General features: G+C 40.3%; 1 protein-coding gene across 9 annotated transcripts in view; it reads right to left on the minus strand.

The window, feature by feature from the left end:
- Positions 1-26,835, minus strand: part of picalma (phosphatidylinositol binding clathrin assembly protein a) — a 43,028-nt gene that overhangs the window by 1,731 nt on the left and 14,462 nt on the right. The window contains exons 3-22 of one of the 9 annotated variants that reach the window (XM_030068243.1): positions 22,919-23,061; positions 22,656-22,731; positions 22,443-22,545; positions 22,062-22,155; positions 21,767-21,878; positions 20,032-20,138; positions 19,888-19,929; positions 18,226-18,311; positions 17,679-17,802; positions 16,218-16,351; positions 15,181-15,266; positions 12,539-12,691; positions 11,905-11,988; positions 11,291-11,371; positions 9,308-9,418; positions 6,488-6,619; positions 5,963-5,993; positions 5,769-5,868; positions 1,397-1,456; positions 385-489 (exon numbers count right to left, since the gene is read on the minus strand). In XM_030068243.1, the coding sequence (XP_029924103.1) occupies positions 385-489; positions 1,397-1,456; positions 5,769-5,868; positions 5,963-5,993; positions 6,488-6,619; positions 9,308-9,418; positions 11,291-11,371; positions 11,905-11,988; positions 12,539-12,691; positions 15,181-15,266; positions 16,218-16,351; positions 17,679-17,802; positions 18,226-18,311; positions 19,888-19,929; positions 20,032-20,138; positions 21,767-21,878; positions 22,062-22,155; positions 22,443-22,545; positions 22,656-22,731; positions 22,919-23,061 (1,964 nt within the window). Of the gene's footprint in view, positions 1-384; positions 490-1,396; positions 1,457-4,861; positions 4,886-5,768; positions 5,869-5,962; positions 5,994-6,487; positions 6,620-9,307; positions 9,419-11,290; positions 11,372-11,904; positions 11,989-12,538; positions 12,692-15,180; positions 15,267-16,217; positions 16,352-17,678; positions 17,803-18,225; positions 18,312-18,517; positions 18,530-19,887; positions 19,930-20,031; positions 20,139-21,766; positions 21,879-22,061; positions 22,156-22,442; positions 22,546-22,655; positions 22,732-22,918; positions 23,062-26,835 lie in introns of all 9 variants that reach the window. The other 8 variants (XM_030068235.1, XM_030068240.1, XM_030068238.1 and 5 more) reach the window with 8 other exon arrangements.

Consider the following 26,835-nt stretch of genomic DNA (forward strand, 5'->3'; position numbering starts at 1 on the left):
ACATGCTGCTAAAATTACTTTCAAATTCCCTTACTTTTCCTGTCTGCAGTACAGCTCAAAATTCCATGATATTCCAGATGACCAGCGAATCCCTGAAATGCTTTAGGCTTTTCTTGTGGATTTAGGACAGACAGAATAAACACTTCCTCTTTCAAGAGGAGCTGAGGCTGTTACTCATGTTTGTGATTTTTTGAAGCGAGTGGCAGAACAAGAGGACAGTGCTGCTGCAGCCACTCAGTCCTGGGGCCACAGTATCATGTTTCATGGAAGCGTTTCAGACGCAACTTCCACTGACTGTGACTGGCTCACTCGCTCCGCTCCTTGTTCTTCACTCTAGGCTTAGAGATAAGAAGGGCTGTGGTTGTAAAAGCAGACATCCAATACCTGTGCACCAGGAGCGGGGCCGAAAGGGTTGGCTGGCCTCATCACTGGCTGGGTGTACATCACAGTGGGCTGTGTCGTCATCATCATCGAGCCCATGTGAGGAGGCTGAGGGAGACAAAGCCACAACAGACCATGGACAAATTTAAATTTGCCATCTCAGTGTTCCCAAAACCAGTAAAGCCAACCATCCATCAAACACCCTAAACGAAAAGTTCATCAAGTCATACATTTATTGAGCTGGTGTTTCACATAGTGTGTGGGGAGTCAAACATCTGTATTTGTTTAGAAAAAGTTATATGAAGATTTAGATATATTAAGTTGGGTAGAAAATCATGTTTGTCCAGCACACCATCCACTCTAAATATAGCCGTCTGGTGGCGGTGAGGGATTTGAACAAGGCTGTGATGCATTTGTACAGTGTGACGCCATGCTGAGCATCGTCACTCATCGCCCAAATGTGACAACCCTGTTGTCCCTTTTCCAAGGACTCTGAATTCAGCTTTTTTTGAGTGGGTGCAGAAAACAAGTGAGAGCCATGTTTCAAACAGCAGTGCTGGCTGACAGTGATGGTTGCTATTATTCAGTTTTTGGAATAGACTTCTTGTTCTCCTCCAAGATCTTGATTTATTCAGGGCAAGAAGTAGTAAAAATGCTATTTTATCCGGACACATTCAAGCCTGCATCCAGTGGAAGACACAATATTTCCAACATTTATTCCCATTGTGGTAAGTAAAATATATCTTGTGTTTACTCATTGACATTATGCTAATGAATTCGCTGTAATTCCCTGAACATACATGCTTTTCAACTCAGTTCTCATGTCTGAACATTAACACGCCCTGTTTCACAAGTGTATGAGGTTACAAAACACTGCTGATGACTGAAAATAAGTAACTGCAGACCAACGTTCAAAATAATCCTCATCCTCACTTCCTCTCTTTACAGAGTGTGGGTGACAGAAAGTTAAATCCTGATGAGAAAAGGGGGGAAAAAAAGGCCCCAGCTGACTTACCATTGCATATGCCATCATGCCCGTCGGTGTGGTTGCAGGGAAGGCCATGACAGATGGTGCCTGGGGTGACACACAAGTAAAGATGATCATTTCCACAGAATCAGGACACAGGGATCCTTCATTCATATTCAAACCTTATCTTGTTAAATGAACTAAATGTTCTTTAAGTTTTGATTCACTGGCCATTGCTCATTCAATTACAATAAGCAAAATACACCTTTTAAAAACCTCTTCTGGAACATGGCATAATGAAGGCTCCAGAAAATAGTCTCATTCTAAGTTTTAGTTCCTTTTTTATGGAGAGTGTAATTACTTTGAAATTCAACCTTTTTTGGTCCTGATAATAGACACAATGGTATTTTGTTTTCTTCCACTTCGAAGGCAAGAACCATATGTCAAAGCTGACCTTGTTAAGACTAGTTTCTCATTCCAGTCTCTTCCTGCTGCCTGTCAGCACTTCAGTGAAGTATAGGAAGACCCGGCATAGAATGGGAAACATTTCATAGTTACGCATCCAAAACTCAGCGTGACTGGCAGAGGGAAATAAATGAGACAGGGAGAAAGAGCGAGAAATACTGGAGACTTTTCAGGGTTTGACTGATACTTTTTTTTTTTTTACACAGATTTTTTTGATTGAAGCTACCAACAGCCAATATGTGCCAGTATTGAACATCTTTAAATGTGCCCAAATTCATGCCATAAAAAGTTCAAAAAACATTTCAAGTACTGTATACAGCATTTTGTCAGAGAGCAATGGCGTCTGAAACAGCTTTTAGAGCATGGGACACTTAAACTGTCCACAGAAACAGAAGAGTAGCAACTGCCCATAGACAAGCAGCATACTACTGATCAATTCCACAATAAATACATAATCAAACTGTGCAATGCCAGAGGTAGACCTCACTGGCTAACCGTTAGCAGAGTTTTAATAAAAGGCCAACATCGTCCCCATGTATCGGTCCAACCCTAGATGAGAGAGAGGTGAACGTAGGGATAAAGAGACTGTGTGAGTCCTGGAGGGAGAAACCATTACTGGCAGGTGCAGACCTCCAAGTAGCGAGATGAGACGGAGAGAGAGGAGGCTTTCTTTCTGTGAGCACTACTTGCTTCTCCAACAGCCCCTGCAGTGATAACAAACCCAGATTTGTCTCACTCCCAGCCCTCTTGGGAAGGATACGTTTCATTAACTATTCAGTCATTGGCGAGGGAGGCACAAGTGAGTCAGACGTGACGGTAGTGCCAAAAATTGTGGCTTTCATCACAGGCTGCACTTGTTTCACTGCATCGAGAGCGCTCCTTCTGAATTCCTCCTCACTGACAATGTTTGGTTTGTTCGAGGGATGGCTCACTCAGCGTTTCTGAGATAATAAATAATTAGACGATAAGACTTGTGTTTGCATGGCTTTAGCCATTATCCTTTAATGGGGAACTATGAGTGATGAATCTGCTGTAATGTCGTGTATCGGCTTCCTCGAGGTGAACGCTTCCTGGCATTGTACGACACTGGCCTTATCAGCAGAGGAGACTCATCAGCTTTTGATCATCATTTGACAATTCGGATGCATCATTAATAATTCTCATTTGCTCGCTCTCTGCAAGTTCACAAGCAGAGAGAGTCTTAGTAAGCTGCTCAACTGCTCCTTTATTTTCAGAGACTCTTTCCAGACATTTAAACTGAAGTCAGAGGACATCTTATATTTACTCTGGCAACTGGAAAAACAAAAACAAAACAGACCTTAAACTAAACATGAATAAATCCAAAATTAAAAGACAGAAAAGAGGAGAGAAAGAAGGAATGACATGCAACAAAGTCTTCAGCCAGATTAAAGTCCACAGCATTGTGAGAAGCACAATCAGCTCTGTAGGTCTTGAGAAACTTGTTCATATTCGCATATTTACTCGGACTAACCAAAATCCCTGTAAATATGTTATTTCAGTCAATTATCCCTACTATCTGGTCCTGTAGTAACTGGAATTACAATGATGTGACCCATTATCACAGAATCGAGATAACTAGAACCTTCATGATGACATGAAATCATGGAAAGCAAGTCATAGCTCATACTCTTGATGAGTTCATCAACAATTATGCTAACAACAATTAAAAAGGGACTATTCCAGTTTTATTGCATGTTTTAGGTCATTTAGTACAATTGACATTTATTTTTTTATTACTACTGATCATTTTCCAAAGCAAACCATACTGTTTTAAATGTTTGAATGCATTTTTCCTACCTTTCAGACAAACATTATTTTCTGTTCATTCCAGTTTAGTGTGAAAATCAGTTTGCAGAGACTTCAACATGCTTGAGACAGATAATCCATCAACAGTGAACATCCTGCCCAGGTTTGTATTTGCCAAAGTCACTTTAGTGCCCTGAGGGAATTCAGTTTAGTGCACACACTGATTTGAAAAGCCTCTTCTTATGCCGATGGAAAACTACAACATCTGGGGCTTCAAAGTCACTGCCACACAACACTGAATTCACGTGTTATATGCTTGGGGAAAAAAAATGTCCTGAAAACATGAGCATCGTGATTTGGCTCCTTCGTTCTTTATAAAGTTAATAATTAGCAGTTAGTTTGGTTAACTTCCAAGTATTTAGTGAATGTCTCTGTTAGAAAATACTCACTTTAAAAATTATTTTACAAACTTGATTCAAAGGACTGTGACCTCTAAAGCAGGAAGTGGTTTAATAAAAAAAAAAAAAAAAAAAAAAAAATGAAGTAAATATTAAACATCTTAAACGTATGGTATGCTTCGGAAAAAAGTTAGTAGTAATGTATGCAATGTAAAGGATTATGACATGCAAAAAACATTGGTACGGGTTTTTAATATTTGTTCTGGGTTAAACAAATGTTGAAATAGGCAGTCCTAAGCAGAGATGAGGTTGTGACTGTTACGACACCAGTAACAGAGTAAAGGACATTCAACAACCAAGAGAGCACTCAAAGTAGGCAATTCAGGAAAAATCAAAGGCCATCCAGCAAAAACCCTTTGGTCCCCACAATCACTCAACACCTTGCACTGGCACTTCAGCATGAGAGGAAATAGCTGGGGAAAGCTGGACTGGGCGTTTCTTGGCAAATGGCAAGACAGAGAGCCATGTTTTGATTTATGGCAACCTGGGTAAAGAGCTGTAAGACAGCAGCTCTCAACAAGCCTGCGCTGAGCCGCCCTGCCTGTTGCTTACAACCTGCCCCATGCCTTGGAGAGCTCCTCCGCATGTGGCCAGGTCGCCCAGACAGGGAGCCGGGGAGCTGTTTGAGCCCCCGTCTCGTCATGCTGTGACTGCAGTGTTAACGCAGCCCGGACAGTGAAGTGTGGCTGGTAGCGGGGGCGTGGCCTTCGGACACAGTGGTGCCGATGTGGGTGAAGAGGTTAATATCAACCAGTGCATGCCAGCGTTTGGGTCAGAGAGCAGGGAAACGCTTCAAACGTATATACAGTAGACATGGACTTACGTATTGTGGGAAATGCATGCTGTTCTGTATGTTTGGCCCCGGAGAACGATTACACAATGCAACAGACACAAATATCAGAGGAGTCATTTGGAACAAATAAACATTGTTATGTTAATGTCAACAGACAATGGGTAAAATGCAAAATGACTTGGGACATGAGATCCAACTGCACTTAGATGACATTTTCAAACCAATTCCAGCAATATGTGGCGAGTTGGAATTTTTTTCCCCACTAGCCCAGTATGACATTTAATGGCCACTGGCTGAGAAAATGTAGAAGGGTGCACTGGAATTATGATTTAAAGTGAAATAAACCAGTGATTCTCAACCACATTCCATTAATGCCGTGTGTATGCAGGTTTTTATTCCAACTTAATCACTACAGAATCAGTAAGACTAGATATTGTCTGTAAGTTTGGATATTATGATACTGTAATATGAAGAGTTTTTTTCCCCCTTGTTTTAAAATGCTGCATTACAGTAAGGGTGTGGTTTTCTGTTCTGTTCTAATATATGCCTTTACCTGCTTGGTTACCATATCCACATTAGGAGTGACTGTTCAAAAATCACGAATGTACATATTTTTCACAAAATATGTACATTTCTCCAATATCATCAACACAAAATACATCAGTATCAATATTGGGGTATTCTGTCATAAATATTGTGATATTTGATTTTGACAGCATCGCCTAGCCCTGAACCAGCTCATGGCACCGATTAGCTCCTTCCCTCTGGCCCATCTGTGAAATCAGCTGCTGTAGTCTTTGGCTGGATTGAAAACCTGCACACTCCCAAGACTCACTGATGTGTGTTGAAGAATCACTGCTACACAGGGTGAACCTGCGTTCTGGGATGTTTTGCTGGTTGAGGGTTACACGTGATAAGCTGTTACATGTGGTCCTACCATGGTTGCAGGGTTCCAGGTGGTGGAGGGAGCAGTCTTGGGTTGCCAGTTAGTTCCACCTGTCAGCTTCTTTTCACCAGGCTGACTCCAGTGAAGATCACTGCACAAGTCGAGCAACCATGTCAGTCATTTTTTAAGCATGTGGCACCACCAGGGTGAAGTCACAAATTTAACAATATCTGGATAACACTTACTTCTTTGTTGTGCCGTTGCTAATTCCCAAATCTAGCGGAGACACAAGCAAAATAATGAATGCACAGCCAAACAACATAAAATTTAAATTAGACAACCAACTGTAAATTGGAAATACACAATGTCACAATGTATATGTACAATTTCCCTTCATATTCTCACATTTTCTTATTTGTTATTCTGCACACAATGTTGACATTTCTATTTCCACACTTTCTTTTTTTTTTTTTGCATATTTTCCATTCATTTTCTTTTCCTCAGTATGTTCTACTACTGTTCTTTTCCACACATAACATGCTCTAATTCATATATTTTTATACTTTATTTGTACACCTCGAATATATTCTAGCATTTTAATGTTACTTGCTTATGTTCCCCGTGTTCTTAGATCCCCGCGTTTTGTTTTGGTTTTTTTTACCATTTCCATTGGTGCATCCTATTATTTAATCTAATCGATCTGCTTATATCACAAGAAGTTACACTGTGTAAATAGATGGTGTTTGTTTATGTCACTGAGTGGCACTTACTGCCGACAAGATTGGCCAATGAGGAGTCCAGGTCATCGGACACGAGCTTGCTGGGCTGTTGGGAGCTGAGGGGCAGGCCCTGATTGGGTGAGTTGGCCACTGTGGGTTTGAGTATGCCACCTAAAACATCGTCTTAATAAAAAGGGGGCACGACAAAGGGGAGGGAAGGAAAGGGAAGAGGGACAAAAATTCGGGGCGGGGGGCCAGAAAAGGTGAAGACGCAACACAACGGACAATAAACACCAACAAAACACAAGAAAACACAAAATGCACACAAACACACAGAGACGGACAGACACGGAGAAGATGTTGAGCGTGGATGAGGCAGGAAGCAGGGCTCAAAGAAAACTGATCAAGCTGAGACTGTGTGAGAGGAGTGTGTGTCAAGTCAACTCACCCAGTCATGCATATGCCATGCAAAAAGCCAAGGCCACAGGGAGTGTGTTTAACCCCAGCACAGGGAGGAGAGAAAAAAAATGTTGTGAGATAGTGAGCAAAAAAAGCAGCCCCAAAACCCAGTGAAACACTCAGGGTGTAGAAACAACTGTTAATGTGTGTGTTAGAAATTAAAAGGTGCTACACGCTGCATCTTTAAGCATCTACATATTGTCAAATTAACCTTGGTATAATCTTTGTAAACAAACGTTAAGACCAGTAGCCTCTATGTTAGTGTGTTTCATGATTAAGACCACATTTACCATAAATCCCATCGCTTCCTCTGTGGAAGCGATGGGACAGGAAACGATGGTATATTTCATTTGCATTAAAAGTCTCATTTGCATTAAAAAAACAACTGTCAGACCACCCCACATTCACATGATTAAAACTTAAAAATAATTTAAAAAATTATAAATACTCATTTTTAATTATATCTCAAACTGATTATTACAAGCCCAAATTTAATGCTGACTTTGAGCACCCATTGCAACTTAAAGTAATTATCCAATAATAAATAAAGTCTGAATCAATTTGTATAGTTTCTACACCCACAGGAAACACACACACAGAAGCATCTTCATTCGTTGCTCCTGTACATGCTGAAAACACTCAATGTTTTGATCAGGTGACAAAAGCATGAATACATTACGGAAAGCTTATTGTATGAATGACATCCTTCTGTGATATGCTTAAAATAATATTTTAGAAAATGTAAAAATATATATCTAGATGTGTATATATATATCTATATCTATCTATCTATCTATCTATATATCTATCTATATCTATATCTATCTATATCTATATATATATAGATATAGATAGATAGACAGATAGATAGATATAGATATAGATATAGATAGATATAGATAGATTTTTATATAGATATGCATATACACATGTACATGTATAATTTATATTATGTATGTATATATACAGATAGACAGATATAAATAAGTAATTTTGCGCCCAAAATTAAGTGGAATAACAACACTTTAAGGGATGACATCAAGATTTTTTTAATCCAGTGGCTCGCACTGACTTTAAATTTGGTCATTTCAACCTGAGTTTCATCAATCAACTTTCAAACAGCGTGGGAATGACTTCCAAGCTATCAACTATAAAACTTACAAAATACATTTCAAATTTCTCCACGTTAATAGTGACAGTGCTGCTGCTTATTATGTCAGATACTCACAGTAATTATTTCAGGAAAAACAACTACTGACGAACAGCTAATAAAAACACAAGCTGATCAGAATGGAAATGCAAATGGGAGCCATTTCCTCTGAATAAACCATGCTGTGCAACACCGACCACATATGTTTCTAGAATGATGGAAACATGGTGTCATACATTAAAAACTGATTTTAGACACACGGTTGCACTTTGATGAACTGAACCAACCTGAGAAACTAAAATTCGGACTGGTGAATGGACTGAAACAGTGAACAATTGTGGTTTACGCAGGAGGACAGACAGAACAACATGATGAAATCAGGGGAAAATAAACCATCTTTATAATGCCAGAGATTTGGCTTTGTTCTGCACCATCTGAGGTAGTAATGTACCATAGAGGCTGCGGGTTTTCATTCCAAGCAAACATTACAGCAGGTGATTTCACTGATTAACACACCTCCGACCAGGGTGGAGGCACTAAATCACCTGCTGTAGTGTTTTGTTACCCCACCACTGTCCTGAGGCCAATAAAAAACCTTAACTAGCACAGGTTGTTCTTTGCATGTAGAATCGCAACAAAAGGTTGGAATTTACAAGAAAATAGCAAAACAAAATGCTACAGGCTGGTATGAACTATTGGTAAGGATATAGTAAGCATTGTGAAATGACAAGAGAGCTCAGATGGTCTTCACCACTTTTTTTTTTTTTTTTTTAAATACTGGCGACAGTCCTGCTGATGAGCTGGCTTCCAAAAATTTCCCCTAATAAAAGCAGTCATGACTGAAATGCGTCGTCATTTGTTTGCCCAGATGATAACCGCCTCAACAAAGAGCCACCTAACACTCAAAGTCCACCTCATCGGCGAGTGTCTTGAACCCAGGAGACGTAGAGCCTCGTGCCATATTTGAGAGATCCACCTTTACAGTCTGCTCGGGCATGAATGCTCCTTTTAGAATGTGTTAAAAGCATTCATGGTTCATTTCAGCCACACACAATTAAACAGATCAAAGTCCAGCACTCCGATTTTCCATAGCCCAGAGACAATCCCATGAGCATGCGATTTGTCCCCCGGACCTTTAGGTGGCAGCAGAGTACATGAGGCCAGCTGGCTCCAAAAAGGGAGTGGGAAGCGCTCGTCAGGAGGGTGTGTGTGTGTGTGTGTGAGACTGCATGTAAGCAGACACAGGGGAGCATGATACTTACCCGCAGAGTCCAGATTGTTGGCGTTTGTGTTGTTGCCAAACACAGAGTCAAAGTCGACATTAAGGCCTCGGGGGTTCTGTGGCTGCTGGGGCGTCGGGGAGGCTGAAAACCCTGATGAGGCAAAAAGCAGAACTAATGCATCACAACCACAATTTCCATATTACAATTGTCCATACTGTCTAATCTATGCAACTCAATAACATGTCTGAAAAAAAAAATGAACAAACAAAAAAATGGATTGTATTTGGAGGTTTACCTTTAAACAACTGCATAGCTGAACCAGTTATGTGGGGATGCGATAATAAAACTTTTCCATCTGTTTGTGGTTAGATGGTCGCTCGTAAGTACTCCAGTGAAGGTGAAGGTGTAGTTTAGAGCAAATTCCTTTGCATGAGGACTGGATGATAAATCGATATTTTATCAATATCGTGATATGAGACTTGATATTGCCTGGGATTCTGGATATCATAATATTGTGATAAGGCAAAAGTGTTGTATTTTCTGGGCTTTAAAGGCTGCATTAATGTAAAGGGATGCAATTTTCTGAACTTACTAGACTGTTTTAGCTGGTCTGTTATCAATTCCACATTACTAATGATTGTTTGTCAAAAAAAATCTTGTGTTTAAAAAAAGCACCAGTAGTCCTTGATATATTAAATCCCCACAATATAAATATTTAGGTATTTGGTCAAAGATATTGTGGTATTTGACTTTGTTCATATCTCCAAACACTTTGCACCAAACCACACCATCACCTCTAGTCAAACTTGAGGATATTATGCTCTTACAAAGCAGCTCACTTAAGTTGCCCATCTTAAAAAAAAAAAAAAAAAACACTTCCAAGCTGTGTTAGCAGTTCAGATGGCTTGGACGAGTGCTGCCCATAAAGGAAGCCATCACATGTCTTTGCACTGAGAAAAGTACAGTCGCTGTGTGTTGGATTTGACGCGACTGAGCTGCCGAATACCTCCGTGGACAATGACGATGCCATGTGTTGTGTGTTTGGGTTGGCACAAACACCACACCAGCTGTTCTCTTTAAGGAAGACTACAGAAAAAACACTTTCTCCGCTACACAATCCACGATCTTCTACAGAAGCCTTTGCACTCTGTGACTCACTGACACAAAAAACATTAGAGCGGATTACTGTTCAGACATGACACTTTGACATGACACACTCTACTACAAATATCTCAATGTGACACAACACTATCTACATTTGGTCGGTTATCAGGAACAATAAAAATATGCCACTAAACGCCAAATTCTAAGTATAAATGCATTTGTTTTATAGGAACAACGCAATTTAACATAGTTTGAGTAAAAATAATTTATAGCTACTGTTAATTTCCACCTCTTGCCCTTCGTTGGGCTTTTACATGTCCAGCATAATAAAAAGTACAGATTAAATAATAATAAAGAAATCACAATACACTACAGATATGGTAATGAATGAATTCAAATGCATATTAACGAAATACACTGTCAAATAGAGAAGAGGGGGAAAAAAAAAGTAACAAATTAGAGTCCAGCTGGCAACAAACGGGAACAGCTCTGGTTTGTTTTTAATCAGCACTCAACCTTTGTTGTAAAAAAAAAAAAATATATATATATATATATATCTGCAATCTGGAATTCACCTCAGATTTCAGATGTCATATGTTCCAAAGTTGACAACCCTTTATGGAGAAAGTTGATTGTCGAGATTTAAATTTACAGTTCCTGTATTTTGCAGCTGCCATTCACCATGTTCCTAGTTACTCTGTTCCTGTCTTGTTTTTCTTGTATGTATATTTATCTGGGGCTCGACGGTTGATACATTTGAAAACTAATCTGTGAAAACAAAAATGGGTAAAGCTCTCATCGCTAAATAGACGGTATCTTTTCAGTATGTGACAGTGATGCCACCGGAGAGGGTTTTTTTTTGTAAATTATGGTGGATTTCATGGCTGAACCTTGGTTTCTAGCAGCCGTTGTACCTACCTCTGAATAGACCAGCTACAGCAGGGGGCTCAGATTGGAAGAGAGGGGTGGTGGTGTAAGGGGTTGGCCCACAGAAGGAGTCTGACACACAGACAGGAAGAACAGCAGGAAAGCAAAGAACCAGACAGAGAGAGAGAGAGGGAGAGAGAGAGTGAGAGAGAGAAAGAGAGAGAGAACAGGGAGGAAAGGGAGAAAATTATGAAGGTACAAGACCAGAATAAATACGGCAGTAACAGAGCAGCGGGAGGAAGCCGAGCAACTGCGGAGAGGGTTATTAGGACAGAAAAAAATCCAGATTGGGATTTGCAGGACAGAAGGGAAGAAAGCTGTCACTCATCACACAGCCAAAACAAATAAAGGTCAGACTAATAAGGGCATACTGCAACTAGTGGCTACCAACAAAACAGTGCAGGTTCACACCCTGAAGCTTCTGGGGAGCAGCGAGAGCAGCAGGGGGCACGTTCAGCATGAACACTTTGTGTAACAATGTTATGTTTCTTAACACCGTAAGCCTGGTCAGAAGAAAATACAATGTGAATTCGGACAATTCACAAATGTTACACAACATAGTCATGTGAGGGAGTCTTTAAGCCAGCCGGTCACCCCTTCTGTACCTGTGATAAAATGCTCTATCTGCACTGAGGAATCAAAGTCAGATGCCAGGGAAGAGCTTGAATCAAAAAAGGGATTGTAATGATCTGGAGGAAAAACAAAAAAGGCAGCTGATAAAGAATAGACATTCGTACAACAAAGGGGTGTAGCCTTTGAAATACAAACAGAGAGAAAGCAAATAAAAGATTAAACAGTCTAAATCAAAGAATGTTAAGAGCTGAGAAAATAATCAGTGGGAACTTAGCCTTATCATGTAAGGAAACAAATATTCGGAGTAGGGCAGCATGCCAAACCTTAGATGAATGTGAGAACAGTGTCAAAAAACTATGCTCTGGCCAGCAACATAAAAACCAAGCATAGCCTCCACTGATTTGCCTCATGCTTGGAAATAGATTCATATAGGCTCCATCTATGAGGGACCAATACAGAGCAGAGATACCTAACCTCTGCCAACCTGCATTCAGGTGTGTAAATCATATCAATGTTGCAAAGTTAGCTGCAGTGAAACATCTGAGCCAGGATGAATTTATCTGACTTTAATTTAGCATGATGGAGGAACTGGCTACCACATTGTGGACACACAAAAAGAAACTTAGACTGAAAAGAAAAGAGAAGACGTGGTCAAAACAATCCCACCGAACACTTCATGGCTGGGTGTCCTAGAGGATAGACTACCAGCGTCCGAGGACGCCGTGGACGGGTGGACAGCATCGACAACAGGTAGTGTGAGGAAAGGATTTGAGTTTGGAATGGATTCCTCCACAGCCTCGGCAGCAGAGGTGAAAGGATCTGGGTGGGCAGAGGGAGAGAAAAGGAGGACAAAGGAAAAAAGGAGGAAGAGGAAGACAGAACGTAGACAGGTTATGGTGGAGAGCAAGGTGAGAAAAGGTTAAAGTTAAAAGGAACACATGCAGGGCGACATGACATGCAGGGGAGGGGGGGGTGTTACTGGTGCAGGGAGGGGGGGAAAAGAGAGTTAAAAAAGTGTTAGAGATAAGAGGAACAGGCTGATATCGTGCACCCTACATCTGTCGTGCTGCTCTTATTGACCCAAATCCCAGGCCAGACAGTCGGCTCTACTGCAACCACTGAACTAGTCCACAGGTTACAGGACTCCATTATCAGGATGGTTAGAGTACAGCAGCAGCAAACAACCTTTAGCGCAGTGGCTGATAACCAAAGGCTTCCCTGCAGACAATAAAACATGATATGTCCAAGGATTTGTGTCAAGGAATCGGTGTACACACAGGCACTAAAGTCAAACTGTGCAAACTTCCCTTGCTTTTAAGTGACAAACTCCAAGAATGCAACCACATTCTACAAGGTAAACTCCATCCACGCACAGGGGTTTAAATTCAAGTATCGTATTAAGAAGTGATCTGTTTGTTAAACCTCAACTAGAAACACAAAATTTACCTCAACTGTGTAAAAAAAAGTGTAAAAAAATAAAAAATAAAAATAAAAACATTTCTCCCTCCCATCAAAGCTGAGAGGAAGAAAGTTATTGGAGTTATTTGAAACTGATGGCCATGGACTAAATGGCTTTAATCTGAGACTATAAAATAATGACTAGAAGCTTTTAGTCTATTCAATAATATCTTAACAGCAAAACAAAGTAAACAACATAACAGCCAAGTGTGGTTATCTTGCTATGATTGGATAACCTTTCATTTGTTTCTGCGATTACAGTATTTACATACCTTTGATATGAGACTGCAGTGAAAATCATACGTCAACATAAAACATTTGTGCATGTCAATTTTATTCTCCTGATACTTTTAAATGGGGAAAAACTAAATGCAATGTCTACTCTAAGAATAATAACTTTCATGTAGACAAGTCATGCAATGAGAGCCATCAAGATATAACTGATATATACACTAAACAGTATATATCAGATGGCAAGCACATTGCTCTCTAGGCACAGGTAAGTCCTCAAACAAAGTGTGTGGAAATACATTTTTATCTCACGATAGGGTGTAAAATTCAACTAAAAGAAAACTTGGCATGCAAATGTAGGTAAACCATTGTTTCATTCTGTGCTAAATGGTGGTACTGGCAAATTCAGCATGACAAGGAATATTATGGTACACTGATCCAGGCCGAGTCAGTGTGGAGGGCCATTCACAGCAAACCATCTGTACAGGCTCTTTAAAGCAGGTAAACAATAACGAGCAAGCAAAATTAAATTGTGTAATAAATTTAAAAAAATACATTTGCCACTGAAGTTTCTCTGTAAGACATAGATCCACTACCACCTGACAGAAATATTGTACCTGCTGCCACAAACTGACCATAACATTAGAAATAACTGCTGCACAGGCATTCACTGACAGGAACTTTTGTGAAGCGTCGCCACATAACCAATAAAACCAATTTGGAGAAAGAGAGATCCAGAGCTGGGATGAACATAAACTAATAGAGAGTCACCACACGGCTCATGTTAATGCTTTCATTTTCTATGGTACCATGGATTTTATGTTTTGAAATTTAAAATCTCTGTATGAGCAGTAAACACTGCGAAATCCACTGAACTGAGCATCTCGTAATGCATATTCTGCTTTTTAAAATGATGTCATGGTTTTCATAGTGTATTACAAGAAATGTTGGACTTAGTAGACTGTGACGGACATTAAAATCTATTGGCCCAAGTGGACTACTTAAAAGGTTAATCTGCTGTCCAGGAGGTCTAGATATATGCCTCCAGGCCAGTGGGCAACTGGAAATATCGAGCCATGCATGTATAAAGAAGCAGGTGTAATTGTAAAACCATTTGAATACTGGGCTCATTTGCTGTCATTTTCAGATAGTAGCAAATACAGGCAACATTCTCATGAAAAAGAGAACCAAAAAAAAAAAAAAAAAAAAACCCAACACCTTGCCTAATACAAATCAATCTGTGTTCAGAAAGCCTGGTAAATTGCTTCAGAAAAAAAATCTAATTCACATTTTTCAAGAGTTTTCTTAAAATACAGTTGACAATTGGATGGAAACTGCTAGATTTATGTTACAGGTTTTGAATGATATTTTCCATCATCAAAGTTAGATTTTATCTTGTCTACTGTCTTGTATCAACAGATGTTTTTCTTGGAATAATAAAATGGTAAACCACAATCATTCTTGTCTACTCATGCACATTACCTACCATACAACGAACTTCACACTGTGGTCGGTAAGTGAGAGGTGTGTGTGTGTGAGTGTGAGAGAGAGAGAGAGAGAGAGAATGAATGTGGTGGCAGTGAGGACTGAAGTGTTGCCAAGAAGTGTGGAGCTCTCACCTCCCCATGTATTGGCGGTGGAAAGAGGCAGTGGCTGCTGGAAAGCCGGCTGCAGGTCCAGCAGGTCATTGGCTGCCTTGGAAGTGCTGGAGGGAGAGAGGAGCGAGACAAGGGCAAAAAGGAGAAACAAATCAGTCAGTCATTAACAAAACTGAACTGTCCTTCCTCAAGGTTCCAAGGTTGCCATTAGAGCAAAATAAGGCTGCATTCCTCCAAGTTAACGTAGAGTATGATCAGCCTACAGATATGTTCTAATAAGGATAATAAATCAGTCAATATTTGAATTCCCACTGTTTTCCTCATATTCTCATATCCATATTACTTCTTCATGTAGGCAATAATTAGATGACTGTTGTATTTAACCGTTGGCTGTATTCTCAGTTGTTTTCCATCTCCTTGTGCTGTGTCTGATCCTATCACTGTTACTGCTGCAGCGTCCTAATTTCACCTTATCTTAAGGAGCGATGACATCAGAGGAGCTGTGCGAGTCCATTTTTTAAAATGTTTTCAGCAGCCACCTGAATAGTCCATCCAAATCACTTGGAATTGCACAATCTTAACATTTTTGGCTGTGACAGCGCAAAACGCTTCGTCACGCAGTCTTTAGATAAGGAGATTTGAGAACAACAGTTATCTGAAAACTTAAAATTGACTTCAATTGTTCTTTGTCTGGGAGCATCAAACCCGCACTGTGAAACTGTGTGCTTCAGTCAGTGAACAGAAGAATTGATGTATCTACAGGTTTGCCCCACAGGGCAGCGATGAGGCAAAAAATTAGGGTTATGGTTCCAACAATCGGTTTTGTCATTGTTGTTTTTTTTTTTTTAAATCATTATTTATATAAAAAAGTTAAAACACAGATCTTAACTTTCAGCAACCTGTTGTGTAAGCTACTTCAGCCCTCAGAAAAGCTGGATGATTGAGGGTGGGCAGAGATTTCCAGTTGTCTACCTGCACAAAAGCTCATGAGAACAATGAAGTGGTTTGGTGAAGCCAGAAAAATATGACTGACTGGGTGCAACACTCCGTGGTCTCACCTGTTAGTGGAGCTAGGGGTGGAGAAGAGGTCGATGGCTGGGGCAGAGTTGATGGTCCCGCCCACCGTGGAGATAGGAGAGGAGTCTGTGGTTGCTGCAGCAGGATTCTTCTGCAGCTCCTTCAGACGCTGCTCCTAGCGCAAACAGAACGTCAGCGTCACCACGAGAGAAGCAAACACTCCTTACATATTTCCAACTACTCAGTATCGCAGTCCGCAAAGTAAAATCCTTAACCACGATTATGGAAAATGTTTTACTTTACTCGCTAGCAGGCAGTCTTGAGTGCATTAATTCACAAAACACTACGGTACAGTCAAGTCCTTGCAACTAAAATCATTCACATCCAAAACATCTAACGCATTTAGACTTGACTAAATTTCTGAGGACAAAGTGGAGCAACGAATGACAAGACAGTCATGTGCCATAAATTGTTAGACACAGGACACCAAACTATTGGCTTTGAGGAACATTAGTCTCAATGCTTGCCTGATGCGATTTTGCTCTTCAAAATTAGATTTCTGATGTTTTTTTTTTTTTTTTTGGCTTGGCCATTGCTGTGCTATTTTAAAGACAGAAGCCATAAGGTCAAACATGGGTGCTTATGCTTAAGTCGAGGTAGTATAAAGAAGGAAGGGACATGTCATTGGGTAGCATGCGAGCCAAAATTGGTGCAAAGTGTGGAAAATTTCAGTGCGGTGTCATTGTTTTAAATGGGTTTGTCACCCCTTCATTTATGCCTTACTGTTTTGTTAATATTATCTGATGGCTTTAAGCTTTATTCAGCAGCTGATGCCTGATGTTTTGAGATCAGTAACAAGGACAACTAATGTGCACACTGAACAAAAAAAAAAAAAAAAAACACCACTCTGCAATATGTCAAGTGTGTTTTGTTATATGGTCGAATCTCTGTCCTTTCAGAGTTCAAACAGCAGAGGTATGGTAGTGGTTTATAGAGGGATTTTCCATGCTGCCCACATCTTACTGGCACCAAAGTTTAACACCCGTGCAAATTTAGAACGCTGCAGCGATGACATATTGTCCGTTCCCTCTTTATATGTTCCTTGACTAAGGTTAAGTGAGTGCTCCACCTTGCCATAGCCAACTGATGCCCATGAACAGACCTTTTCTAGGAAGAGATGGAAGACTGCATTAATGGAAACAAACCCAGTGACATGTTATTACATCCCACTGAAACATTTCAGTATGCAGGAAAACACATGCCAAACAAATGCTGAAGTAAACACAAGGAAACAAAGGGGGAGCATTGTTGCCAATTCAGGGAAAAATCCCAGTCAAGGCTTCCTCAACAGACTTCCCCAAAGCCAATTTCTCCCACCCTTCAAACCACAGCACAAAAAAATGTCACTGGAGGGCAACGCAGTAAGTGCTGCCGGACATTGCCGGTCTGGCCTAAAAACGCACTAAGCTGAAAGGAATGTAGGTGAGTGAGGAAAAATGTACTTTCAGTGCTTTTAGGCGAGCCTGCTCTTCCTCCAGGGCTGCCTGTTTTTCCCTCTCGTCCACTTTGGTGAAAGATATGCCGGTGTTGGCCAGAGAGGAGACGGCGCTGGAGAGAGTGCTAGCCCTGAATCAACAGAGAGGGAAAACACAGCAACAAACCAGGAGTCATTTCAGGGTTGTGGAAAAATACATGTCACACACCAGTGAGATTAGCACTATTACAACTGGACTTTAACACTGAACTTCGGTGAGGCCACAACAACAACTTGTGTACACATATATATGTGAGTGAAGTAGGTTTACACTATTGTAATCAGTTATTTATTTATATAATACTGACTGCAAGACAAAAAGATATAATGTTGAATTGTGAGTTAAAATTCGACATATTTAAGTGGAATTGTCTTCCTTGCTAAAAAAAAAAAAAAAAAAAACACTCTTGGGCTACACTCTCTTGTTATCAGGCTGCCAAAGCAAACATGTGCCTCTGTTCCAGGCCAGCATGGCAGCAAGCCAGGTCAGGTGAATAGAGCTGGAGCAGACCTACCTGCTGGCTGCTGTGGAGTCTTTGACTTTCTTTCCCTCTAAGGAGGCCAAATGCTGCTCCAGGGCATCCAACAGGCTGCTGGGGGCCTGCAATCATTGACACACATTAAGTTTCAAGAGCTGAGGAGCGACTAATACAACATGTCACCTACAAAGGAAAAAAAACAAAAAAATAAAAAAAATACAACACCATTGAAACATGCCAACAAGTTACTGGCACAAGTTCACAAATAGAAGAGAAGCGCTAACTTCAAACACAGACAGAGAGAGAGAGAAAAGGTTGAGATACTTACACAAACCGTGAACTGAAAGTGGAAAGATAAAAAGGAAGGGAAAAAATACAGAAAATAAAGGTGGTAACTGTCAAGACACCATTAGGAAAGGTTTGGGGAGAAAGCTAGCTAATGCTGTTTCAACTACAGTCACTACACATTTCTAGGAAATGCACAATGAACAAGAGAGTTATCAATTAAATGGATTTTTCATTAATGCACCACTTAATGCCCTGAAATCAGACTGAGCCACCTCATGCTACCCTCCTTGGGGACTGAGTGACCTGCCCCACCACGTAACTTTTCAAATTTCAATACATGATAAGGGATAGTTTATCTTCTAGTATACTTTTAATTAACCTTTTTTTAATATGGCAATATTGTACCCTATATTAAAACCCGTAATTCTCACCTTTATTTGCTGTATGACGTGCAAGATCAGGGGTGTGTGAGTTTGAAGCAGTTTGTACAATAAAGGCACTTGTGGGCACATGCAACCTTTGCCTAGCGTGCAAAGCGCTTGGTGTTAAAACCAGCTCCGTCTGAAGCTAAGGGGGTGGCAGCATGGGAGGGGGCAAGAGCAGCCAATTTTTTGGAAGTTCATATAATGGAGGTGGAAAAACCAATCAAACATCTGGTGAATCTAACCGTTCATCAAAAGCTTGCCTCTAGCTGTCTCGATGTATTTTGCAGCATAAATAAAGCATTGTATCACAATCTGTGTATTCTTTATGAGGTATAAAATGTGTAAACAAACTAATCAGAGTTCTGTCATGCTCACAATTTCTGTGACGGCGCTTTGAAAAAAAAAATGACACTGGCACACATTTGAAGCTATCTATTATTATACTATTATCTTGGAGGAGGAAAAACATTTTACCACCACTGTTTTTATTAAGTGCTTCAAAACAGAGTGCAGGCCAATATGTGAGTCACAAATCTCAGCACCTGGCAAAGTTTTTTTCAGTTTTTAGTCGCTGGTATTGATCAGCAATCTATCATACCCTGCAGAAATGTGATGTCATTTTAACAGTTAATTGTTCACTCTAAAATCAGTGGGTAAATATAGGTTACCAAACTGTTTATTGTTCAAACACTATGAGAACAAGTGTGATATAAAGTGTATTTATGCTGCAAACTGATAATTTTTCATTTTATCCATTATACCATGGTTACTTGCCACCTAAAGTTGCATTGTTCACAAGTCTGTGCACATTACAGTCCATTTTCTAGCAATATACTCATGTTAATTTCCAAAAATCTGGCCATTTTCCACTTTTAGGAGTAGCAAGCCAGCAAAAAGAACAGATGTAAATTTAAGGTGATACTGCAAGGTGTTGCATGGTGATCTTGGATCTGCTGTGTCTAAGCAAAGGGAAGCACTTTCTCACCTGAGAGAGATCAGGAATGTCCCCTCGATCAATTCCCACTTGCTGCAGGAAGAGAGCAAAAAGGGTCAAAAAAAGGTGTCAACATTTAAAATGACTAATGCACTTTAGACATCCCAGATCTCCAGGGGTACAATCCCAACTTGCCTCTGCAACTTTGAGGAACTCTGAGATCCTTGTCATTCGTGTGAGGAATTTCTTGTAGATGTCAAGGCCTTCTTTGCATTGAACTTTCTTCATGTCAAAGTACTTCTCTGTAATATAACAGGACAGGAAAGTAAGCGCAAGACAAAAACTGTTCCAGATGCATAATCATCCATTTTTTTCTCCCTATCGCACATCTTGGGGCTGCCATTTGCTTACAAAACCTGTTGTGGAGCCCTGAATGCCCCCTCCTTTGACTCTTTGAAGTTCAAGCCCTCAACATGAATAGTTTTTTGTGAGTACAGTATCTCCACAGGGTATATACACCCAGTGGCCACTTTATGAGGTCCACCTGTACAATTTAATTCAGTTCAATGCAACAGCTCTGTCATAAATTTTACCTTTAAGAAAGTTTATAATGTTCAGTTTTTGCTGACATTGTGGAGAATGTGTAAATTTAATTCTATGTTTATTGCTGACTTTGTAGTTTGCACAGGTCTTGTACTGGATTACATTATACTTAGGTGTTTGTAATTTTTTTTGTCCTCCCTATTTATGTAAATGATGGGGAAAGAATAGTAGAAACACCTCTCAATAAAATGCAGTCCAGCACCACTAACAATGAGTTCAATGCTAAACATAGAAGTGAATGAACACCTCTATTACTGTGACAAAAAGAAAACCTGAGCATTACAGGCATGATAAAAGTAAACTTTATGGCACAATAGTTGTATTGGATTGCATTAGACTGTGCAGGTGGACCTAATAAAGTGGCCACTAAGTGTATATCAATTGCAACTAATCACATTACATTATGCCGCTACAGTCCTGCAACTCAAGACAAAGGTTAATGTTTCATCAACCATGAGGACAAATCACTAACTACACCAATATAATCTGGGATGGCTGCGTATTATGCAAGCTGCCCATGTATGGTAATAACTCAGAAACTTAAAGAACAGAATATTAAGATATTGATGCATTTCTAAACATTATTTTTTTGTTTATTTTTATCAACCTATTGTTAACTTATTAAATCTTGCTTTTTTTGTCTTATGGGGTAACGTGGTTATCCATCAATCCTATTTCACTCCCCATATCCCTACCCTTTGGGTCCACATTATGCAGTCTTTAGCAGTTTCTCCTCTTTTCAAGCTACAGTATGCAAACTAGGCCTACTAAAATACAGCCAGTGTATTTTCTTCAACAGGAAGGTGAAATCAAGGCGGGGTACCTTGGGCCTTAAGATGTTGAACAGTGCACATTCATCATGCTAGATAGGAGAAGGCAAAACTTTGTCCATGTTAATATCAGTCCAGGGTCAGACTAGAATTCATAAGGTCTACAGGGAAACAATTTGTGACAGCCCCCTCTAAATTTTCTTTGAAATAGGCCTGTTAGGGGCTTGCACTTCTAGGATGCCATCAGTTTTCGGGGCCTTCTCAGCCAAAACCTGTCAACTAAAGGCTAACAAGCACCACGCTGTGATGGGAATGCAAATGAAGACTCTCTGAGCACATCCTCTTCAAAGCTGAATGCAAATTATAAAATAAGTGCACAGGAATCTCCTAGAATTCATCCAGTCTTTCAGCCCTGGTCACTGTCCATCAATACCTTACCGCTTAAAACATGCAGCACGAGACACTAAGGCACAAGGCTACAGTCTAATTAGTCAATGTGCAAAACTGAGGTAATGTTTATTATATGGTTCTGGTGGGGAGTGTAAGCTCAGTTTTACCCAGGAGGTTGATGATGCCCTCGTTGTAGGCTGCGAACAGTCGGATGGCATCTTTGAACAAAAGCATGAAGGCTGCGTTGATCACACCGTTTGTCAGCTCATTGGCATTGACCTGAAAGAGAAGGGCAGAGGTGAGTATCTACTGGAAATTAGCCAAAGACAGCCACTGTGAAAAGTTGTGGGGTCACAAAAATGTCAACACCACACTGCACTACCCTAAACATATAATATCTGGTGCCTGTGTTAGATTTAGATGCTAACCAGCTAAATGCAGCACTTAATGCCAAGCACTCACATTAAAATCAAGTAAGACATCCATCTGATTCTGGATGATTGGGATTGTCTTAAGGAGCTTCTCTGTGTTCATAGTTCTCATCACTCCATCAGACCTGTGGAAACAAACAAAGACAAAGATTTCATGATGCGTCTGGAGGAGAGGTTTGATTTGAAAAAAAAAAAAAAAAAAAGTTGTAGTGTAAATGGACAAGCTAGCTTTGAGTTTTTCGCCAACGAGCTCCTAATGTGGTTGGCCACGGCCAGATTCAGAATTAACCCGTACCTATGCACAGTTAAAATATCAAGATGAGCTCTCTAACAAGGCAGATATGAAAACATGTGAAAAAATGTCCCAGTCTGTTAGAATAAAAGATAAGAATTGAAAATGAAGTCTCCTTACCCTCTTTTCACTTTAGTAAAGTCAAAAGCGACTTGTCTGTAGGACACAGCCTTCTCATTAAGGTAGCGGCTATACCTCCTGATGAACGTTGACATGTCATAACCTACATTACAAAGAAAGTGCCGGTGAAATATTCTTTCAGGGTGAATGCAAACTGGCTTAGGATTCGAGAGTGTATTGCTTGGCACGATGTGCAGAGCACTAGTTTTGTACCTTGTAGGCCACTTTTGTCCAAAAAATTGCTGAGGTTGAATAGTGTGTTTCTTGAAGCCAGATACTGTATAAATCTCTGCAAAACAAACACAATGTGAGGCCACCTGCATACTTACACATGACAAGAGACAATGAAAACAGGTAGTGTGAAACTGGAAATTGAGCCGGCTCTGTCTTTGGCATGTTCTTTTGATTAAAAGGAATGGAATCTGTTGTAAGGAATTTTTTTGGCAATATAAGCTATTTTTCATTCACATCCTGACCTCATTGCCGTAGACCATTAGATGATGCGTGGTGGTGAGGGACTTGAAGACCACCACCCAGCTGGTGTTGGTAGTCCTCTCAAACAGTGTGTCAGCCAGTTGAGGGATGTTCACATTCATCTCATTGGTGCACTGAATCAGGTCTAAATGCGGAGAGAGAAAGAGGGGTGTGGGTCAAAATCACAGGTTGACCAAAGCGATGAATAACACTTCAGAGGAAGCACACTGACTTCCTGATGAATGAGGCACAAATTTTCTCTATACAACTTCCTCTTTTCTCTCTTATCTGCTCATTTATATAATACCAAACTGGCTACAGTCAATAAAATACTAGCGGGCAGTGGAATGCTGGTGAGTCAGAGTTCAGGTAAACAAAGACTTTTTGCACAAACAGTTCCTGAAAGCTGAGGTGCAGCAACGGGCAACAAACTTCCTGGCAGTGGAAGTCACAGTCCTGAGCAATGTTTGGCTTTGTTCTACAAAAAGACACAAGAAATTATTCATTTCAAAATTAACCCCAAAATTAGCAGCTGTGTCCTTTCACCTTCAAAAATCAGGATAGCTCAGTTACCTGTACTTTGAACGAGTAAAAACGACCAGTTTACCACCCAACACTGCCCCTAAGCATATTTAAATGCACAGTGACAGGCATTAACTTATTAAGGGTGGGAATCACCAGCTATCAATCACCAACAATTACTGCAAATTCAACCAATCCCTGCGAATCCTGTGTGACCTTGAAATTTTGTCCCATCGACACATCATCGCTGTTTCCCACAAATTTCACCAAAAACACTGAGCTACACCGCCAAACTCACTGTCTTGTTCTGGTGGTAAACAAGCAGACATGTCCCACACGAACATTTCACATTTACTGACAAAAATTACTGCTAAAGGCTATGCAAGGAAATTCCCTGATGTTGTGTACAAAAGCAAGATAAACAGTTTTTGACCACATGCAACATTCTGGTGGAACACCAAAGAAAGTAATTAACTGACACTTCTCTACCTCAAAGCACACCAGAGAGGGGCTGATGACAGAGGCTGCTATCCAGATCTAGAGCAAAATCTGAATGAATCAAGGTGAGTTAAATTATATATACATGGTTAAATAAAATAAAAAAAATCACAACTACTTTTGCAATTGTCATTGCTCCTTTAAAAAAAAAAAAAAAAAAAAAAAATCAAGCATTTTAGGCCGCAAAAATCTCAAAAAAGTCCACAAAATCCTGGAGGGACCACCTATTAATCAGAGATGTCTAATATCGGCTTGTGCACACACACAAGGCGCGAACGCCTCTGTCTGGTCTGACAGGGCTTGTATCCTTGGCATGGCTTCCATGGCAGTGTGCCATGGCCATCTGGCCTGTAGTGAAAGCAAATGCCTCCTGGGTCCCCTTTCCATCAGGGCAATGATACTGATCAATGATGCCAGATCTCATCAGGCAATCCATGGATCTTCACGTACAAGGCGCTCCTGCAGTGTTGGGTGGCCATTCTCAATTGCACACCACTGCACATCTTAGTACATTTGATAGTTAAAATGTGGTGGTGCACTGACCAACAAGCAATCAAAACTACACTCTGAGGCCACGCAGATATTTGTAAAGCCAAAAAAGTATTGATTTTAGAAAAACAAATAAATAAAAAGAAAGAGAAAAGTAAATAGGTGCAAATGACAACCTTTAACTGGACGTTTAATTTAGACAGAGAAAAGATGGATCTTGAACAAAGTCTACGAAATCTGTATTCAAAGCCACAATTCATGCTGTGTTTGTTCTTCTTTCATAACGGGGACTCTATTCTCTCCTGGGGAAAAAAAAGGAAAAATGCATTTCAAAAATGCTCCCTTCTCCAAAAAAACATGTAATTTGTGAGTACCTGGTTGTAATTATACCTTGTTTTGATAGAGGGGGCATGAGGATCATCTCAGAGTTGGGATTTTTCGGCTGTGACATTCCTAGAGATCACACTAAGCTGGAAATGACTATGTGGTGAGAAAGGATACAGGGAAGGAAAGAGGGAGGGAAAAGAAGCTCAACTGTCTGCTGTGTTCATCTGGCAAACAAACAAGAAACCAAAGAAGAGACATCCCTCTCCAACAAAGTCAAGTTCATGTAAAGAATCGCAAAAATCCAACAGTAAACAATTTTGGTTTCTGAAAAATGTAATCTGATTTCTATAATCCCAATTCATGTAATATGATATTGCCGAATTCTGATGAGGTGCCAAGGAAATGTCTTCATTTTGTTGCCCTCTTCCAGGCAATCATGTGACAGACTAAGTATTGGGTGTGATCCCAGTTATCCAATATTCAAAGCCATCAGATGCCAGAAACAGGCTTGGCAGACAACATAAATAAATATTTGAGTGAATTTTATATTGTGGGGGGAAATGAATGATCATCCCCAGGCCCAAATGACTTCTTTTCCTTCTTGGGTAAAAATCAGTTAAAGGTAACACTGATGTCTTCCTCTTTTGGGGCCACTCCTGGTGTTACATTCACATTATTTCTCCTATTATGTTTCAGATTTCATTACCCTGAAAATGACTAAGCAAAACTAGGTTCAAATAGATACCGAAATGGGATGAGAATAAATGTGAAGAACTACACGGGCTACTGTATTTCACAGGCAAGCATAAAGATAAAATTTAATCTGTCCAACAACGGCAAATCCATGCTTACTGAAGTTTTTAGCACTTAGCAGTTCTGGGTAACTGTCCCATTCATGGCGAACACAGACACATCAATGAAAATGACTGAAATATCTTGAACGAGTTAATAGTTGATCATAACTGTTGTGTTCGAGGCGGCTGCGCTTCCCACTGAGGCCTGTTTACATGGGTGGTCTATGAATCCTCCTCAGTGTTTGTTGAAAGCCACACAAAAGGCTTTTTTGCTTTTTACACAAACAATGGGCAACCCATGTGACAACAAAAGCCTTTTCAGATGCGAATGAAATGGCAACGGGGAGTACAAATTCACCAACAACCTTCTCCACTGATAGTGCAGAGTTTTGCTTTGTGAGGACAAATCATACCAACATAAGCCTTCAGTTGTTACCAGGGAGAGTGACAAGATATTATACTCCAAAATAAAATACAGGCTAATGCACTAAAGCCACTGTTTGAATCATGCAACCGTAAACTGAGATTAAAGGGGGAAAATCTCCTTATGCACAAACAAACAAGGCCATAATAAATATATGGAATCTATGTGAAATTACCTCTTGGGTTCTTATCGTACACCTACATGCAAGTTGTTGGTCCTTTGTACGGGCACTGTTTGGCTCAAAACTGTTTGCACCTTTTGATTTTCATTTCATTTCTGGCATTTATCAGGGTCTGTCCAGAATACAGGGGAAGCGAGCGTGATAATAGCTTTCACTTCAACGTGACAGTGAGTTTCACATGTGATCTTAACTGTGATTTTAAAGTGGCCTGTTGGTATAAGTGAAGAACAGCAGGATATGTCCAAAATGACCTGCGCTTGGCCTGATAGTGGCACTAGAAGAAAGGTTACGGGGTCACCAAAGTCAATCAGTTTCTTCCTCTGGGGGTCATGAATGTGGAAAGCAAATGTGAAAAGATGTGAATAAACTGTACTCCAGTTATAGCATTCACAGCCACGATCTGCAGCAGTGGACACCACAGTGCTCAAGGGGAATCCATAACATCCCCGACACCGCTGCTGTGCTGATATAATTAGGTTTTCAGTACAGTACAGCCTGATTTCTTCTCAACTGATTCAAATGCCTTCTGTGATAACGGTGGAGCGACAGGACTCCAAAGGTATCTAGAAGATAAGAACGAGCTCAAGACAGAGAAGGGAACAAACGTGCAAACAGCCCTGAGCCCAACCTTTAACACAGGCCTGGAGGGAAGCACCGGTGGCCATGTCACCTTCTCTTGAGGCT

Source organism: Myripristis murdjan, chromosome 14 (assembly GCF_902150065.1).
Source record: "Myripristis murdjan chromosome 14, fMyrMur1.1, whole genome shotgun sequence".
NCBI classification, from domain to species: Eukaryota; Metazoa; Chordata; class Actinopteri; order Holocentriformes; family Holocentridae; genus Myripristis; species Myripristis murdjan.